We start from the raw sequence: 17,881 nt of genomic DNA on the forward strand, positions 1-17,881 counted from the left end.
GCATTGAAGGGAGAGATTTAGGCCAACTATTTGCTAGTAAGTGGCTGAAACCCAACACATGGCCTCACAGAGCATGCTGGCAGACACCAAGCATTCTTTGTCTTATTTTCATCTGCCTCTCCTCCACCCTCTTCCCTACACTTTCCCTCCTCTCATACTTTCTTTTTAACTTATGCTTCCTGGCTGTGATTCATGAACCTTTGTAAGCCACCCAAAATCCTTTCTGGAATACCGTGGTGGCAGAAATCAAAGTGTATAACATAACTATACATATAAAATGTAACACGTGCTATAAAAGCCTATTTCTAAAACACCAACAGTGGCTGCTCATCACAGGGAGAAATTGATGGTTAGCTGTGTGTTGGGGAGACGTAGGCATCCAGACAGATGTATGCAACTGACAAAGCTCAAGTAACTGCTTTGCAAGTAACTTTATGAATCCTTTGATGATAAAAGTGATTTTAAAGCATTGTTTGTTTATTTTTTATTTATATGAGTGCATTGCAGCTGTCTTCAGACACACACTAGAAGAGTGAGTTGGATCCCATTACAGCTGGTTGTGAGCCACCATGTGGTTGCTGGGAATTGAACTCAGGATCTCTAAAAGAGCAATCAGTGCTCTTAACTGCTGAGCCAACTCTCCCACCTGATAAAAGTGATTTTTAAAATTATTTAGTTAGTGATATTTAATATTGGCTCAAGATAGAAATTGAGAAAGTAAAGCAAGAGGAAGACAAAAAAAAAAAAAAAAAAAAAAAAAAAAAAAAAAAAAAAAAAAAAAAAGAGTAAAAGCTATCTTTACTCCACTGCTCAGAGAGACTGCTGTGAACCTTCTCTGTGTTGGGTTTGGGGACCAGAGCCTGATCTAAGACTTTGAGTATGGTGACCTTATGCTGTGCCTACTGGGTAGTAGGAAAATGATGATAAAGTGGAGAGTTTGTGGAGAAGGAAGAGCTAAAGGGAAGTACTGAGGAGGGGGGAAGGGAGAGAGGAAAGAAAGGAGGGGGAGAGGGAAGGGAGGAAGAAAGAAGGGAGCCATGGGAAAGGAAAGAATCTTGGAGGGTTTTTGTGATGATTGGGAGTAGGTGGTAAAATGGGGTATCAATACAATGTCTGGAGCCTGGTCTGAGGCAGAGATAGTATTTGACTTCCATAGGTTGAGATGCTGTAGAAGGAAGAGATGAGATGTGGGAGTGTGATGGTTTGGATATGCTCAGCCCAGAGAATGGCACTATTAGGAGGTGTGGCCTTGTTGGAGTAGGTGTGTCACTGTGGGTGTGGGTTTTAATACCCTTGTCCTAGCTGCCTGGAAGCTAGTCTTGTCCTAGCAGCCTTCAGATGAAGATGTAGAACTCTCAGCTTTTGCCTGCACCATGACTGCCTGGATGCTGTCATGCTCCCACCTTGATGACAATGAACTGAACCTCTGAATCTGTAAGCCAGCCCCAATTAAACTCTTTATAAGAGTTGTATTGGTCATGGTGTCTGTTCACAGCAGTAAAAACCTAAGACAGAAATTGGTACCAGGGATTGGGGTATTGCTATGATAGGCCTGACCATGCTTTTGTTTGGAAAAATACGAATTTTGGGACTTCGGGTTTGAAAAGCAGTAGAATGCTTTAAGTGGGGCTTAATGAGCTATCCTAGTAGGAATATGGAAGACTGTGTTGCTGAGAGTGATTTGAACTGTGCAGACCTGACCCAAGAGGTTTTAGTGGAGAAAATTTCAGTATGTGGGCTAGAGACTATTTCTGTGGCATTTTGGTGAAGAATGTGGTGGCCTTTTGCCTTTGTCTGAAGAGTCTATCTGAGGCTAAGGTAAAGAGTTTATATTAATTGTATTGACAAACGAAGTCTCAAAAGAGCCTAGCAGAAACTTTGTTCTCTGGTTTAGTTTTATAAAGAGTGTTTTAATGAAAAAGCAAGCTGAGAAAGGAAAAATATAAAATGTATGGTTCAGGTAATAAAGGGGCACCAGGAGGTAAAATGGAGCTGAATCCTGTGTTCAAGGAGATAGAGAGATTGAGGGAGTGGTGATCTCAGGGCAAGATCCCACCCAGCTAAGCTTATTGTTGGTGTTTGTAATTGAACTAGGAAAGTTTGAACTTCTAATCTGGAATGAACTACAATCCAGAAATGGAGGGGACACTTGTGATCCAGATCCTGAGGCTGGAAGACTTTTAAACTGGTTCTTGAGAGACAGTAGCCATGAAAATCATAGGTCCATGCATGTATACACTCATGTATCAACCTTCAATCCCAGGAGACAAAGCCAAGCAGATCTCTGAGTTCAAGATTAGCCTGGAACAGATTAAGTTCTAGAGAAAAAAAGAGCTTAAGTTCAGGCATGGTGGTACACGCCCTTAATTCCAGCATTCAGGAGACAGAGGCACTAGATCTGTGGGTTCAAGGTCAATCTACGAAGCAAGTTCCAGGACAGCCAAGCTTAGGCAGTGAGAGAGCTGTTTAAAAGAAAGCCGGTGATAGAATGGGGGGGGCATGTTCCAGCTGCAGCAAGCAGCAGAACATGGCAGTTGTGGCCATGTGGTTTTGGCTTTATAGTGAAAAATAGAAGGGACAACCAGGCCAATTGATGCTGGTTAGCTGGAGCTAAGAAACTAGTGGTGACTAAGAAGAGACCCCCATCATGGAGGTGAAATCAGGGAAGTGTTTTCTGAGAGTAAAAAGAAGCTGTGTTTCAGAGATAGCAAAGGTTGTACTCTGTGCTACAGCCGGACCTGGTAATGTGTAAGAATCACCCAGGTGGTACTGGTTTTGAAGGTATGAAGGGATCATGGAGAGCAGCTGAGGCTTGGCACCGTGAGAGACCAGGAAAGGCCATTGGTAAACGTGCAGCCTCAGTTGCAGTTGACAGCCCCGGACTGAAGGGGCCATGCAAAGAAGTTGAGGCTTGGCACCATGAAGAGAACCTATGAGAGGCTATTGGTGAAGCCTAGTTGCAGTGGAAGACCCCAGTGTATTGGAGATGCCAGTACCATGGGATGACCACCAAGAACAGCGGCAGCAGTTGAGTGGAGTCAACCAGAGCCTAGAGTGCTACAGAGGGCAGAGCTGGAGAAGTGAGACCAGCTCTTTAGAGGAGCCCAGAAGATCATGTGTGGATTGAAGACACTGGAACACTGACTTGAGGACCCCAAGATGTTAAAGATGCCAGAGCCACAGGATACATGCCAAGAAAGCTGTTAACAGGGAGTGGAAGCAGCTCAAGAGAAAGAACTTTGGATGAATCTCAGAAAAGACTTTGAACTTTGGACTTTTAACATTGTTGAGACTGTTATAGACTATGTTGACTTTGGAAGTTGGACTAAATGTACTTTTCTTCATTATGCTATGGCTAGGTTTGGCCCCCATAGACTCATGTATTTAAACAAACCTATGGGGGCCAAGGAATGGAATGTAGTTTGTATATGCTTGGCCTAGTAAGTGGCACTATTAGGAGGTGTGGCCTTGTTGGAGTAGGTGTGTCACTGTGGGTGTGGGCTTTAATACCCTAGTCCTAGCTTCATGGAAGCTAGTTTTCTCATACATAGCTGCCTTCAGATGAACATGAAAAACTCAACTCTTGCCTGCATCATGTCTGCCTGGATGCTGCCATGCTCCTGCCTTGATGACAATAGACTGAACCTCTGACCCTGTAAGCCAGCCTGAATTAAATGTTGTCTTTTATAAAAGTTGCCTTGGTCATGGTGTCTGTTCGCAGCAGTAAAACCGTAACTAAGACAGGGAGTCAAGTGGAACTGCCTTAGAGCCCAAACTGGTACACCCCAGAGGATGACAAACTGTATCCCGTGTTTGTGCAAGGTGCAATATGACATTGCTTTTGTGAAGATCCGAGCACATGCCACAGCCCCTCTGGGGACCTGCAGTTATTGGAGTACTTGGGAATAGTGCCCTGGTAAGAGCAATAATGACAGTGACATGGGCCAGGCTCCCTTTCAAGTGTTTTAGCAGGTGGCAATAAAGAACCTGTGCAGAGGATCCCTGGAGAGCACTAACTGGGCAGAGACAGAACAGGTGCACACCTGCAGACAGTTTGGGTCTCCAGGAGCAATGGCCTGAAATTCTCATTCTGGGGCAGGCAAGGGCCATGAGCCAGGGGCTGTCTACTGACACCTGCGGGGCAGGATTTTAACCTTGGACAATTTTTTTTTTTTTGTACAAGACTTTCCCCTTCCCCTAACTACAATGTATGTTCCTAGAAGGAAGAGACCTTGTTTTATAAAAACATTCTATGCTGGAGCTGGGGAGATGGCTCTATGTGTGAAACACTTGCCTTGAAAGCCTGAAGACCTGAGTTTGAAACCCCAAAGCCCATGTAAAGCCAGACACGATAGCATGCACTGTAATCCTAATGCTTTGTGCTGAGATGGGAGGTGGAGACAGTAGAATCTCCAGCAGCAAACAAGGAAGAGAGTCCGCCTCAGAGGAGGTGGCAGGTGAGCAGCAACACCCGAGGTTGCCCTCTGACCCCCCGCACATGAGCTATGGCATCCGTCTCCAGCATGTGTGCCCGTGAGCTTTACCCTGAGAGCCAAGGGTTGTTCTGGCACTGAGTAGGTCCTTACTAATTACTTGTTAAAGGATTGAACCATGTTATAGAGGAGGGAACCTAAGTGGGGGGCGATGGAAAGTCACTTAGCCAATCCAGCTGTAGCAGATGGGACATTGGCTAGCCTGAGAGCCAGGTGTGTATTGGTAGATGTTTGACAACTGGCTTTTTGGAAGAGCAAGTGACAGCTGTGATTTGTACTAGGACTTGATCTTGATGACACAATACACCACCGTGGATATTTCCAAGCTGCTGCAAATCTGCTGGAGAAGTCTCTGAAAATTAATTCTAGGTGTCTCAGTTAGGGTTTTATTGCTATGAAGAGACACCATGACCATGGCCAGGGAGGTTCTGTAACCCTTTTCTTCTATCCTTGACTGTAAAGTCAGAACCACATGGCCAAAGCTGCCAAGTTCTGCTGCTTGCTGGGACTGGAACGTGACCCCCTGGTAAAAGTTACATCTTCACTAGCTCTGTCTATCATGTTTCTACTAGGATGGCCCATTAAGCCCCAGTTAAAGCATTCAAGTACTTTTCTAATCCAAAATCCCAAGTCTACATTCCTCCAAACAAAAGCCATGGTCAGGCCTATCACAGTAATATCTCAGTCCCTGGAACCAACTTCTGTCTTAGTTAGGGTTTTATTGTTATGAAGAGATACTGTGATCATGGCAACTCTTATAAAGAAAAACATTTCATTGGGGCTGGCTTATAGTTTTCAGAGGTTTAGTCCATTATAGTTATGGTGGGAAGCATGGCGGCATGCAGGCAGACATAGTGCTAGAGATGGAGCTGAGAGTTCTACATCTGTATCTACAAGCATGAGTAAGTGACAGTGACACACTGGCCAGGTTTGAGGTTCTGAAACCTCAAAACCTATTCCCTAGTGACACGCCTCTCCAACAAAGTCACACCTCCTCCAACAAGGCCACACCTCCTAACAGTGCCACTACCTATGGGGGCCAATTTTATTCAAACCACCAGACTGGGTTTTTGCCTATTCCAGCTGACTGAGGCAAGGCACAAACTAGAACATAGTTCTGTTCGTGGCCCACAAGATTTGCTCTTACCTTTATTCTGTCCTGCCTCTCTGGAGGTCACACTCTGCACTTAATTGAATGGGAGGGGAAAGACATGCAAATGAACTGTTAAAAGCAGTTTGTATGGGCCACCCTTTAAGACAGAAACCAAAACAGAAAACATCTCTGTTTTGACCATCTCAACAACTTCACAAAGTAGATAGATAGCATAAAATCCATTCTCTTTACCAAAGCTTACAAAGTCCATTGTGAAACCTTTACTGTTCTGGGCTCTGAAGATTTCGAGGGTGAAGTTGACAAACTCAATTCCAACTTTTAGAGAGTTTTCAGTCTAATTAATGAGGCTGTCAATATATAGAATGTCAACCATCAAGTACAAAATGACAGAGTGAGTCTGGAACAGTAGAGGAAGTGCTAGCAGAGAGAATATTGAGAGGATGTGGCGGTTTGAGGAATAACAATTTTCTTACGTGCAGTTGGAGGTAGTTGAATGGGGTCTCTGGATGGAGTCTCTTGTAATCCCAGAAGAGGAATTCCTTGACCATTTCAATAATGGGCAAATTCCTTCCCCAGAAACCTCTTTTTATAAAAATGTGTGTATGTGTGTGCTTCTGGGTGTCCATGGAGGTCAGAATACAGCATCAGACCCTCTAGAACTGGAATTACAGGCTATTGTGAGCTGTCCACCATGGGTGCTGGGAACTAAACTAGGTCGTCTAGAGAGCAGTAAACGCTGAGCCATCTCTCCAGATCCCAGACCTTTTAATACTGCTTGGGTAGACGAGAGATCATCCAGTTACCACTGGGTCTTGTGTCAATGAATACACAGTAGCTCAGGAAAAAAAAAAAAAACATATCAATGGTTTCTCAGCCACCAGTAATCTATAGCTAGATGTTATTTTGTAAGCCAGCACTGTCCAGCAAAGCATAATGGGAACCCCAAAATGAAATTCATATTTGCAATTTTAGTATATCTACTAAGTATATTTAACAGATGAAAAGAAAATCAAATTCATTTCATAATATACCTCCCTTTACTCAATAAGTGTTTTTTTTTTTTTTTTTTTTTCCCGAGACAGGGTTTCTCTGTGTAGCCCTGGCTGTCCTGGAACTCACTCTGTAGACCAGGCTGGCCTCGAACTCAGAAATCCGCCTGCCTCTGCCTCCCAAGTGCTGGGATTAAAGGCGTGCGCCACCACCGCCCGGCCTTACTCAGTAAGTGTTAAAAAAAAGGAACCAGTTCAAGTATGAAAAATCCAGTGTACATTTGATTCACACTTGACATCTCAATTAGGACTAGCCACAATTCAAGTGCCTAGTAGCCACGTGTGATAGGACTAGCCACACGTGACTAACATATGGGGCACCGTTCTCTCCCTCTCGCCCTCCCTTCCTCCCTTCTCTCTTTCTGTAGCCCTGGCTGTCCTGAAACAGGACCAGGCTGGCCTTGAACTCAAAACATCTGCCAGTGGAGATATGCCTGCCTCTGCCTCCCCAATGCTGGCATTAAAGGCGTTCAACACCACCAACTAGCCAACTTCAATTATCTGTGAAATGAGGGTGTTTAAGAACAAAGGTGCCAGTCTCTAGAAGCCTTGTAGGGTTACCCACAAAACGTCAAGCATTCTGCTCTACACTTGGATGACCATCGCGCTTTTCGGTTCGTCTCTAAATATCCGCCCCTTTCCCCGCCCCTTCAGGGTACAGGCGGAAACAGAATTGTCAAAACGCGGCGAGCTTTACGTTAGCGCTTCCTTTTACGGCAGTGTGGCGGCCGCACGGGCCACGCGCTCTTTTACTCTATTGGTTCTGAGGCCTGGCGCTTTACGGCAGTGTGTCAGGAAAAGCCTCTGAGCGGCCCGCGGTTCGGGAGTGAGTGGAGGCAACCAGGGTACCCTGTGCTGATTGGGTCCGGAACCATGGACGTGGGCGAACTTTTAAGTTACCAGGTAGGTGCAGTTGGCAGGGCCGAAGGGCTCCTTATCCTCGCTAGGGTCGCAGGTACAGAGTCCCATCATCTTGCCTCCTCTCGGTCCCTGGCCCTCACTTCTCGTGTCACCCCGGCTTGCATCCTTGTCATTGCACTTCACTCCCCCAGCCCTCGTGGACCCTTTGACCCCTTCCTTCTCCAGGCTTGAGCCTTTTGATCTCTGTTCCCCATCCAGCAACCCGATTCCCCTCAGCTCCTCTTCCGTCTCGTTTCTACCAATTCATAGGGCTTGAGACAGTTGTGGAGAACACTGGTTTTTCCTGGGTGTTGAGCCTCAGGTTTTTGTTTTTTTTTTTTTTTTTTTTTTTACCAAGTGTTGGTGTAGCTTTGGATAAGTCTTTCTCCCGTCACGGAGTCTCATGTTTTCTTTTAAAATCTATAAAGTGGATATATGTGAAAGGTCATTTGAAAGTGCAGAAACCTGTGCCCATGTTCCCCGCAATTGTTATTGTTAAGACATTTGGAAGATGGAGCATGGAATAGGTCGGTGAGAGACCTCTCGACCTCCTTGCTCAGGGTACTTGTGGGGAATGGGTAACCCAGAGAGAAGAGAGGACTTGTCTGAAGTCACTCAACAGTTACATACTAGGGAAAGCTCAAGTGTCCAGGCTCCCAACCCAAATTTTCCACCCCCTTTTGATGGCCTAAGTGCCTAATGAGGCCCCTTGTGTCCAGCCTTGTTTTCGTTAGGTGCAATAGCATTGGAACCCGTAAACTGTAATTAGACTGAATTAGGAAGTACTGTAATTGTAAATCACACTTCATTTTAAAGCCCTAGTATGAAAAAGGTAGTATTTTTATATTGATCACAGAGCCTTGATCATATTGATTGAATGAGTATGTATGAGGCCATAATAGGATACTTTGGGTAATGGGTGAAACAAAATGCAATTTAACCCAACCTTACTCACTTGCTCTGTGTTCTGACTGTTTTACAAGTTATAGATCTGCAGTCCAGACTAGGCAATGAGAAGCTGTGAGCCTGAGCCGCTGGCCATGGATGCCTTTAATCTTAGTGCCTGAAAGTTGGGAGGCAGAGGCCGGTTGGTCACTGAGTTCCAGGCCAGCCAGGGATACATAGTGAAACACCATGCTCCCCCTTTGCCCCCTTCCCCCATCCAAAAAAAAAAAAAAAAAAAAAAAAAAAAAGGTCTGGCTTTGGAGCCCCATGTTGCCTTCAGTCTTTTTTTTTCTTATTAACTGGTTGTTGTAACCTTGAACAAAATGCCTCATGGTACCTACCTTATGGTCTGTTATGAAGAAATTTCTCCCTCTGTTAAGATCCGTTAAGAAATTTAAAGTGGGCCAGTTGGTTGTGGCACATGCCTTTAATCCCAGCACGAAGAGGTAGAGGCAGGTGGATTTCTCTTGAATCAGGACAGCCTGGTCTACAGAGTGAGTTGCCGGGCAGCCAGGGTCTCACAGAGAAACCCTGTCCAGAGAACCAAAACCAAAAAAAAAAAAGAAAAGAAAAAAAGTCCAATGTTTGTTGCAGAGTAAAACAGTCCATAAATACTAATATTGGTAGTTATTCCCTTTAGCCAATGTATAAAGCACTGATCCCATAGATGGAGACTCCAGGCATGATGAGAAAGAATACATAAGCAACGGAGAACAGATGCAAGGCCATAATGTTTTCTCTTTAGACAGTGTAATTGATGATGGAACAAGAAAGATGCTGGGAAAGTGCTCATCTGGAAGTCTGCTAAATCCATAGTCTGAGTCTGTAGAGTCCAGTCCATTGATTCAGATCTGGAGCAGTACTGCCAGAAGAGGCCCACTCTTTGGTTACAGATATTGAACATCTACTGTGTACAAGGTGCTTGGTCCACTGGGCATGTGATGTGGAAATAAACGAGACAAGGCTCTTGCTTTTGTGTGAGAAGGCAAATATGGTGAAGGAGTCACCAGAGAATAATTGAAAAAGTATAGCAGAGATTTGGGTGACTAGAAGTGTTGTGAGGGAGTGCAGCTGAATCCGCTGTGGAAATGTGAGCATGCTTGGCCGCTGCTGTGCACATGAGTATTGGACATTGGACCTGGGAAGAGTGGCCCACCTGTATTGAGTTCTTTCTTATGTGTAAAGTATACGCTGCCTTTCACAGCTTTATTGTGGAAAGATGAAGTATCTTAATTATTTAATGTAGATTACTTTTATATATTGGATTAAGGATAATAGATTATTAAACTTAAATTTTGTCCTTATTTCCAAGTTTAAACTGCTGTAAATAACTCCTTTCAGGGCCTCTGTAGACTGAGTGGTCAGGGAAGGAGTCTGACGAGCCAGTGTTAGTGCCCTGAAGGTTGAGGAGAAATCAGCATATGACAGGGAAGATTGGTGAAGGCAGGAGCAGCAACTATGAGCACAGGCCCAGGCCATTAGGTGAGCAGAGAGAAGAGCCATGTAGCCCTTAGTGAGCAGGACACCAGAAGGTGATGTAGCTGGCAGATTGCAGATGATGTAGGACTTCCTTAAGGACCAGGAAAAAAACCCTTGCGTTTTGAGGGGTGATACAGATGTCTTCATCCCACCTACCTGTTTGTAGCTTGAACAAGAACTCAGATCTGATAGACCTAGCTAATGTTTCAAGTAAGGGTGGTGACTGACAGGCCAATGTAGTGATGGAGATGTCTCAAGAATATTGGTCTTGTAATTACAGCTCTGTTCTTTTCAGCAAGGTCTACCTCCATTCCTATCTGAAAAGGTAGTAGTCTAATCTATAATCTGTGGTCTAAATCTATAGAGTCTAATCTGTAATCAATCAAACATGGCCATCCTCCTGTGAGGAATCTTGAGGACAAGATGAGCCTATGGAAGTGAAAGTGCTTTGAAGACCGTGACATTCTTATACAAAATAATTATTTATTTACCTGCCTCTTCACTGTCAACATAATGGCCTTATGAGGAACTAGCTTTCTTTTCTCATTTTTTCTTTTTAAAGTCAGAGTCTTATATAGAACAGGCTGTCCACAAACTCACTTTGTAGCCAATCATGACCCTGAATTTCTGACTTTGTTGTCCCACCTTTCAAATGCTGGGATTGCAGGTGTGTATAACAGGAGGTATTAGAAAAAGCAGTGCAGTGCGGCTAGCTCCCGGGCCTGGCCGCCACGTTCTCACTCTATGTTTCTGCTCTAACTGCTGCACTGGTGAGGCCTGGGACCCATGAGAAGTTGGTGTGGCTGCTGCCTCCACAGATCAGCTCTGTGGAGTCCATGCCCCAAAACCCAGGGAATATCTGTCACCTCCATGCTGTAGATATAACAATTCCAGTACCCGATAGAAATAAGACTCTTTTTTGTTTGTTTGTTTGTTTGTTTGTTTGGTTTGGTTTTGGTTTTTCGAGACAGGGTTTCTCTGTGTAGCCCGGGCTGTTCTGGAACTCACTCTGTAAACCAGGCTGGTCTTGAACTCAGAAATCCGCCTGCCTCTGCCTCCCAAGTGCTGGGATTAAAGGTGCGTGTGCCACCACTGCCCGGCAAATTAAGACTCTTAATGCTTAAGACTATCCAGTGGATTTATATATTAGCAAATACTCAATACACAAGATGCCCACACAATTAGAATTGTAAACCCAATTACCTAACCTTGATATGAATAACTGCTAGAGACACGAGGGTAACATCTCCTGCCATCTTTCCTCTCCTCTGTTTCTCCTTCCTTTCTCTTTCCTCTCCTCCGTCTCTCCTTCTTCTTTTCTCGTTCCTCCCTCCTTCCAACTCCTAGTTCCACCCACCTCTTCTACTGCCTAATCACAGAGCTCCACTGCAAATACAATGGGTAGGAAGGGTCCTGCAACAGATGTCCACCACCACACCTGGCTTACAGTATGCTTTGGACAGAACCAGGGTTTAATGAATGCTAGGCAAGAATTCTACCAATTGAGCTACATCCCTAGCCCATGAGGATCTTGTACCCCTCAGAGTCTCACTATATAACCCTGGCTGGCCTGTAGACCAGGCTAGCCTCAAACTCACAAAGATTCACCTGCTGCTTGCCTTTGCCTTTTTGAGTGCTGCGATTAAGGGCATGACCATGTCCTGTATGAGGAACTGTTTTAATCCCCATTTTATAATGGGAGAAACTGAGACCCAAGCCAGAGAGTACTCAGGCAGTCCTATTCCGTAGCGGCTCCTGACCGCTGTGCTGGTCTGACTGTCTGCTGTGTGCCAGAGGCAGAACTAATGTTCATTCAGATAAGTTGTCAGGTATGGTTGTCAGCACATCCTCCAACAGGAGATGGTGTGACTGCCTCATGGAAAGAGACACTGGAGCTAGGGCGGCAAGTTTCCTGTCTGTGAGAGTTACACAGCCAGGAAACAGTAAAGCCAGCACTGAACACCCAAGCATGTTTCCTGTTTTCAAAAAAACTTTGAGTTGATATGTCCGTGTAGAAGAAAGTGTAGATTGTGAGCACTGTGTACATAGTCAACATTGGCAAAGCCATCTGAGCACTGGAGCTTCCTGTGTGGGAGCAGAAGGGAGCAAAGTTGTCTGGAACATTCCCAACTCAAGAGTTTGACTCAGTGTCTGAGAGTTGGGGTGTTGCATTTGGGGTAACGCTAAACCTGGTGGTCAGGGATTGTACATGAAGGCACTCTGGTCTAGAATCATCTGCATTCCTTTTAAACTTTTCCCAGTTGAGACAGCCCTCGTTTCTCCTGGGCATTGGTCTGCATGTTTTTCAGCTTAATCTTCTTCCCTGACACTCAAAATGGAGAGCAAATCACTTAATCTCTCTGAGCCTCAGTTTCCTCTTATGCCTAATGAGGGGATTACATATGACTCTATCCGAGGTCTCTAGTAGCTTTAAAATTCTGCCATGCTAATTATTTAGGCCAAGGGCTCCAGAGAGTCCAGTGCTGAAAAAGCCTGATATGGTAGAGGGAACTGGGGCCGGAGACCTGGGAGATTTGGGTTCTAATCCAGCCTTTATCAGCACTTATCTGGGTGACTCAGGACAAGTAACTTCCCCTCTCTGCACATCGTTTTTCTTGTGAGTTGTAAAGTGAGGAGGTCAGGCAGTACAGCTTCTGGTTCTTTCCATTCCAAAACTCAGGGACTAAGGTGAGCAAAAAGAAGTATCATACAGCAATAGGAAATGTTTATTAAAACTTTAACATTTTTTTAGCATGCTTATTAAATTTCATTTTTGGGGCAAGTCAGTGGGAAGATTGCAATTTTCTACTGAGATTGGTTCTTCTGGTAATAGGCAGGAGAGCGCCTCAGTGCATGCCTTCTACCCTTGACAGATGTTAACAATTCATTTGAGAAGACAGGAGAATTACAATGTGGACAGGAGGTGGTGGGAAAAGTCTTAAAGAGGAAACCAGTTATGTTCCCAATATGGAAATGTACTTTTTTGATGCCTTCAGGCTTAGACATCTCATCAAGAAGTGTGCCCAGCAGTGGCTCGGCAGAGAAGTTTCTGCCGCATAGGCGCAGAGCTGAACTCCAGGGCACTCTCATTAATACTCACTCCATAGATGTCTGGGGAAAAGTTCTTACCTCTGAAGTTTTGCAATAAAGAATTCACATTTAGCTCAGATTGGCTCAGTGTGAACGGCTGGCTTTGCACCACCAGAGGAATTCTCTTGGAGACAGATTGGGGTCAGCGACCCTTGGCTTGGATACTATTGCATACACCCACCCCCTGTCAGATATGGGTAATGCCAGCCTTTTCCCAGATTGGAGGGGCTTCTACCAATCTCTGTTTTGCTCCGCTCCCATTTCTTACTTTTGAAATAAAATTTAATGATAATAAACTGTCAAATAGTATGAAAGAATTTGAGGTGAGGAAAAACTATTACCCTAATTCAATGACTAGTTTTTGTTTTCATAGTCTCACATATTTTGTATGCCTTAAGTATTGCATATGGGCTGTTTTGTGTTGTTTATTTTAATTAAGCATGAGTTTTTTTCTACATAGCTTTCATGTTGTTCTCTAATGTATGTGAGCTGTTGTTTGAGTAATAGACCATTTCCCCCTCAATTATTTTTCCTCAGTTGGATATTTAGGTAGTATTCAAGTTTTTTTCTTGGAAGTAATAGCATGTGGAGCTTCTTTGTTCATGTGGCATTTCCCCTCCCCCTTGTCACTCATAATTACTTCATGCTGTTTCCTGAGGTAAGGGTCAAATGTGTTAAAATCATTTGAGACTTGATGTGGGCTTGAAGAATTCATGATATGAGAAGTGACTCCGGCATTTAAGCACCTCACTGTGTGTATGTAAGTATCCCAGTAGCACAGTCTGAGGAACAGTCCAATAAGCTCAGGGAGGTGCTGGATCAGAGGGCTTGGATTCAGTTTGCTCATTGAGAAAAGAGAGAGAGTAGAATCCCAGCCATGATGGAGGAGTTCTGTGGGTGGCAGAGGAAGCTGGGACGAGTCAGTTACCAACTGTTAGGAGCAAGCTTGTGCAGTGACTGTTCAGGGAATTGGGGAAGTAGCCAGAGAGAGTGGGGTTCCTTTCGCTGCAGAGACAGTGCAGCGCTCATGTGGGGCCACTCCTTCATTCAGCATTGCGTGCGCTCCAGTTTGCTGCAGTCCTGATAGTCCTGCTTGCAGTGATTTACACTTCTGCCATTCATCCGGTAGGCACATAAAGCCCTAGTTCAGAGGTATTTGAGTGAGTATATTTTTCTTGTACATGTTTATCATTTGTACTTCTTGCTACTTGCTTTTCCCCTCTTAAGACAGGAATTGGAGTTTGTAATTGAGCCTTTTCAGTTTTTGTTGTTCTTGGGCGTATAAGACACATTATTGAAAGCCTGAACTCCTGTGTTCAAAATGCATTCTTCATTTTTGTGGCAGCCTTGTGTTATGTTCTAACCCTGAGAATATTATTCTGATCATACTGAAAGAGTCTACTTTTTGCATGACAGCTTCATGCTTTCCCAGGTTAATTTTGTTAGCAAACTGGCTATAAATAACAGGCAAAGAGCACGTTCCACTGCTGTTCCCATTTATTTTCTCTCTTGATGTTTTTTTCTCCCATAAGTTCATTTCTTCCCCCCATGACTTCCTCATCTGTCTTTTCTTCAGCTCATTCTTCTCACAGAATATACAGTATGCTCCTGTGCCTCCTGTAAAATTCAGGGAGGAGTCAGCATCCAGCAGCAAGTCTTACCCATCCTCAGTGTCAGGGACGGGGGTTTGGGAACAGCCTGTATATTAGCTTTCTTACTGCTGAGATCAAGTACTTGACAAAAAGCAACTAAAGGGTGGAAGGGTTTGTTTTGGTCACAGTGTTAGGGAATATGGTTTATATTAGTTACTTTGCTGCTCTGTGATTGAATCCCAACAAAAAGCTACTTAGGAAGAAAGGGTTTCTTCTGGCTCACAGTTTCAGAGGGTAGAGTCCTCCATGGTGGGGAAGGGATGACAGCCAGAGCCTGAGGCAGCCCAACAGGCAGGGAGCAGAGAGGTCACATTTCATGTGCACATGGGCACACAGGAAGTGAGATCGGGCTATAAACCCTCAGTTCCCGCCCTCAGTGACAGACCTTCAGCAAGGTTCTGAACCTTCCCAAACAGCAGTACCAACAGTGGATCTGTAGATAAGGCTGCTGTGGCTCCACAGGTTCCTCACAGCACGGCCCCACTGACACGAGAAAGGCCTTGGGTTTTTACTGGCTTTAATGTCATGGCGGATGGTAGATGGTTCTGAATGCACCCCCCAACCCCCAAAACAAAACAAAACAAAAAACCCAGGGCAGACCTGAGTTAAATAGAGAGGGAGGGGGGGGAAGGCTGGGGAAGAATGCTTAATTGGCTCCGCCCTCTGGCCTTCAGGTACCTCATTAGTATGTAAATGTCTCTAGGGCCTGAGGCCTGTTCCTTGTGACTGTTGTGCATAGACCTCTCTGTGGGAGTGCTTGTGGAGGGCTGAAGCTAAATGAAAAGAACCAGGGCCGGGGAGCAGAGCTGAACTCCTGCCGTCCAATAGTCCAATAAGGTTCAGGTTTCAAGCTCTTGCTCGACCAAGCACCCAGCTGCTTCTCACAGCCCACCGCCCCACAGGGATCAAGTGTTCAGACACCCGAGCCTTTGGGGGGGGGGGACACCCTTCATTCAAATCACTTTCGTTCCATTGGATGGGGAAGGTATGGCAACGATAATGTGAGGGGCTGGTCACATTGCATCCACTTCCAGGAAGCAGACAGATGAATGCTGGTGACCAGCTGGAATTTCTTTTCACTCCTTTCTGGAGCCCAGTCATTGGGCTGGTACTGCTCATTTTTAGGGTGGGTCTTCCATCCTGGCTTAAAAGTTTTGGGAAACTCCTTATAAACACACTTCTAAAGATTTATTTATTGCTATTTTATAAGTGTAAATGTTTTGCTTTGTTGTGTATATGTGTACCATGTGCATGCTTTGTGGTCAAAGAACCGAAGAGGGCATTAGATTGCCTGGAACCTGGAGTTACAGATGGTCGTTGTTAGTATTCCTTCTAAACTCCACCTCCCCAGTTACCTGGCAACAGCCAGGTATGCTCCTCCCTACAGTTACCTGGCAACAGCCAGGTATGCTCCTCCCTACAGTTACCTGGCAACAGCCAGGTATGCTCCTCCCTACAGTTACCTGGCAACCGCCAGGTAGTCTGATCCACTATAAAAGGGGCTGCTTGCCCCCTCCTCTCTCTCTTCCTCTCTTGCCCTCTTACTCTCTTACTCCCGCTCTTACATCCTCTCTCTGTCCCCTCCCCCCTTCCTCTCTCCACGTGGTCATGGCCGGCCTCTACTTCTCTTCTCTCCCCACCTTTGCCCTTTCCCCTGAATAAACTTTTCCCACTTAGAACCGCGTGGTCTGGAGTAGTCTATTCTGTACGGCGGCAGGGTTTTCCTTTCATCTTCCTTTCAGTCGTGAACTGCCAAGTGGGTGCTAGGAATCCAGGTCCTCTGGAAGAGCAACAAGTGCTCTTAACTGCTGAGCCATCTCATCAGCCTCTGTGTGGGGGCTACTCAAGTTGTCAGTGCGGATTGACTGAATAAGTGTACTGTGGAGTTTCCTCACGCTACAAAATCCATTTTGTAGATTAGGCTGAACTCGAACTCAGAGATTCACCTGCCTCTGCCTCCTGAGTACTGGGATTAAAGGTGTGTGTCTCCACCACCTAGCTCTTATTTTATTTTTTTAAAGAATCATTTATTTTATTTATGTGAGTACACTGTCTCTCTTCAGACACACCAGAAGAGGGCATCAGATCCCATTACAGATGGTTGTGAGCCATCATGTGGTCGCTGGGAATTGAACTCAAGACCTCTGGAAGAGCAGCCAGTATTCTTATCCACTGAAACATCTCTCCAGCCTTATTTTTTTTTTCTAATTAGTTAATTTATTTTATGTGTGTGGCTGTTTTGCCTGCATGTATATCTGTGAACCTTCTGGGTGCAGTGCCCCTGGAGGCCAGAAGAGGCATCAGATACCCTGGGAGTGGAATTACAGACAGTTATGATCTTCTATATGGGTGCTGGGAATTAGACTTTGATTTCTTTGGAAGAGCTGCAGTGTTCTTAACCAATGACCCATCTCTCCAACTTCTAATTTACCTCTTAAAAAAAGTGTGTGTGTGTGTGTGTGTGTGTGTGTGAGTGAATATAAATGCGTGAATGCATGCATGTGCTGCCAGCTCTCTCCTTAATGTTCCTCTCTGCCCGTTTTTTAGTTCAGTGTTCTGTGTAGGTTCCTGCATTTAATTGTCATAGTTCCTAAGTTTCTGTGTCAGAGTTTGAAGATGTGGTTTAAAAAACCCACATCATTGAAAGAGCGCCTGTGCCCTTTTTTTTTTTCTGCCAGCAATTTCTTGGGCCTCTCTGTTCCTAACTTTTTATTAGAGTGTGGCTGCAGCCCCAGTCTTGTCCTTTCAGAGGCACTCATCCAGTCTTCCACTTCAGCTCCTCTGTGGAGCTACCTGTTAGCCCAGGAGCCCTGATTGACGTTTCTGGTGTCGACTGAGCTTCTGGCCAGATGTTCGGCTATCACACAATTCTCTGCTTCTTCCTCTGCCCTACATCCCGCACCCATCTTTGCATTTTAGTCAGGGCTGTCAGCTGCTCAGCTGACTTGAAAGAAGCCTTGGGGCTCTTTCTCAAAGATGAAAGAGCTGGGAGATGAAAGATTCTTTCCCCCTAGACCATGTGAGCTTGTGAGCCAACTCCTTTCAGGAGCCAAGAAGGCATCTGCCTGTGTGAGTGACTGACTCAGTTTGGGTAGGAAGAGGCCCAGTTCAAGCTTGAGAAGCTTGCACTCTAGTGGGAGCTCCAAAAGTTTGAGGTCC

At 45.1% G+C, this 17,881-nt stretch overlaps 1 protein-coding gene across 1 annotated transcript in view; it reads left to right on the top strand.

Moving 5' to 3' along the window:
• Positions 1–7,369: 7,369 nt before the first annotated feature.
• Ctnnbl1 (catenin beta like 1) overlaps positions 7,370–17,881 on the top strand; it is a 160,847-nt gene continuing 150,335 nt past the window's right edge. Inside the window, exon 1 of the mRNA XM_034496023.2 lies at positions 7,370–7,559. Within this exon, the coding sequence (XP_034351914.1) occupies positions 7,530–7,559 (30 nt within the window). The 5' untranslated portion in view covers positions 7,370–7,529. The remainder of the gene's footprint in view (positions 7,560–17,881) is intronic.

This window comes from Arvicanthis niloticus, chromosome 2, assembly GCF_011762505.2.
Source record: "Arvicanthis niloticus isolate mArvNil1 chromosome 2, mArvNil1.pat.X, whole genome shotgun sequence".
Classification (NCBI taxonomy): Eukaryota; Metazoa; Chordata; class Mammalia; order Rodentia; family Muridae; genus Arvicanthis; species Arvicanthis niloticus.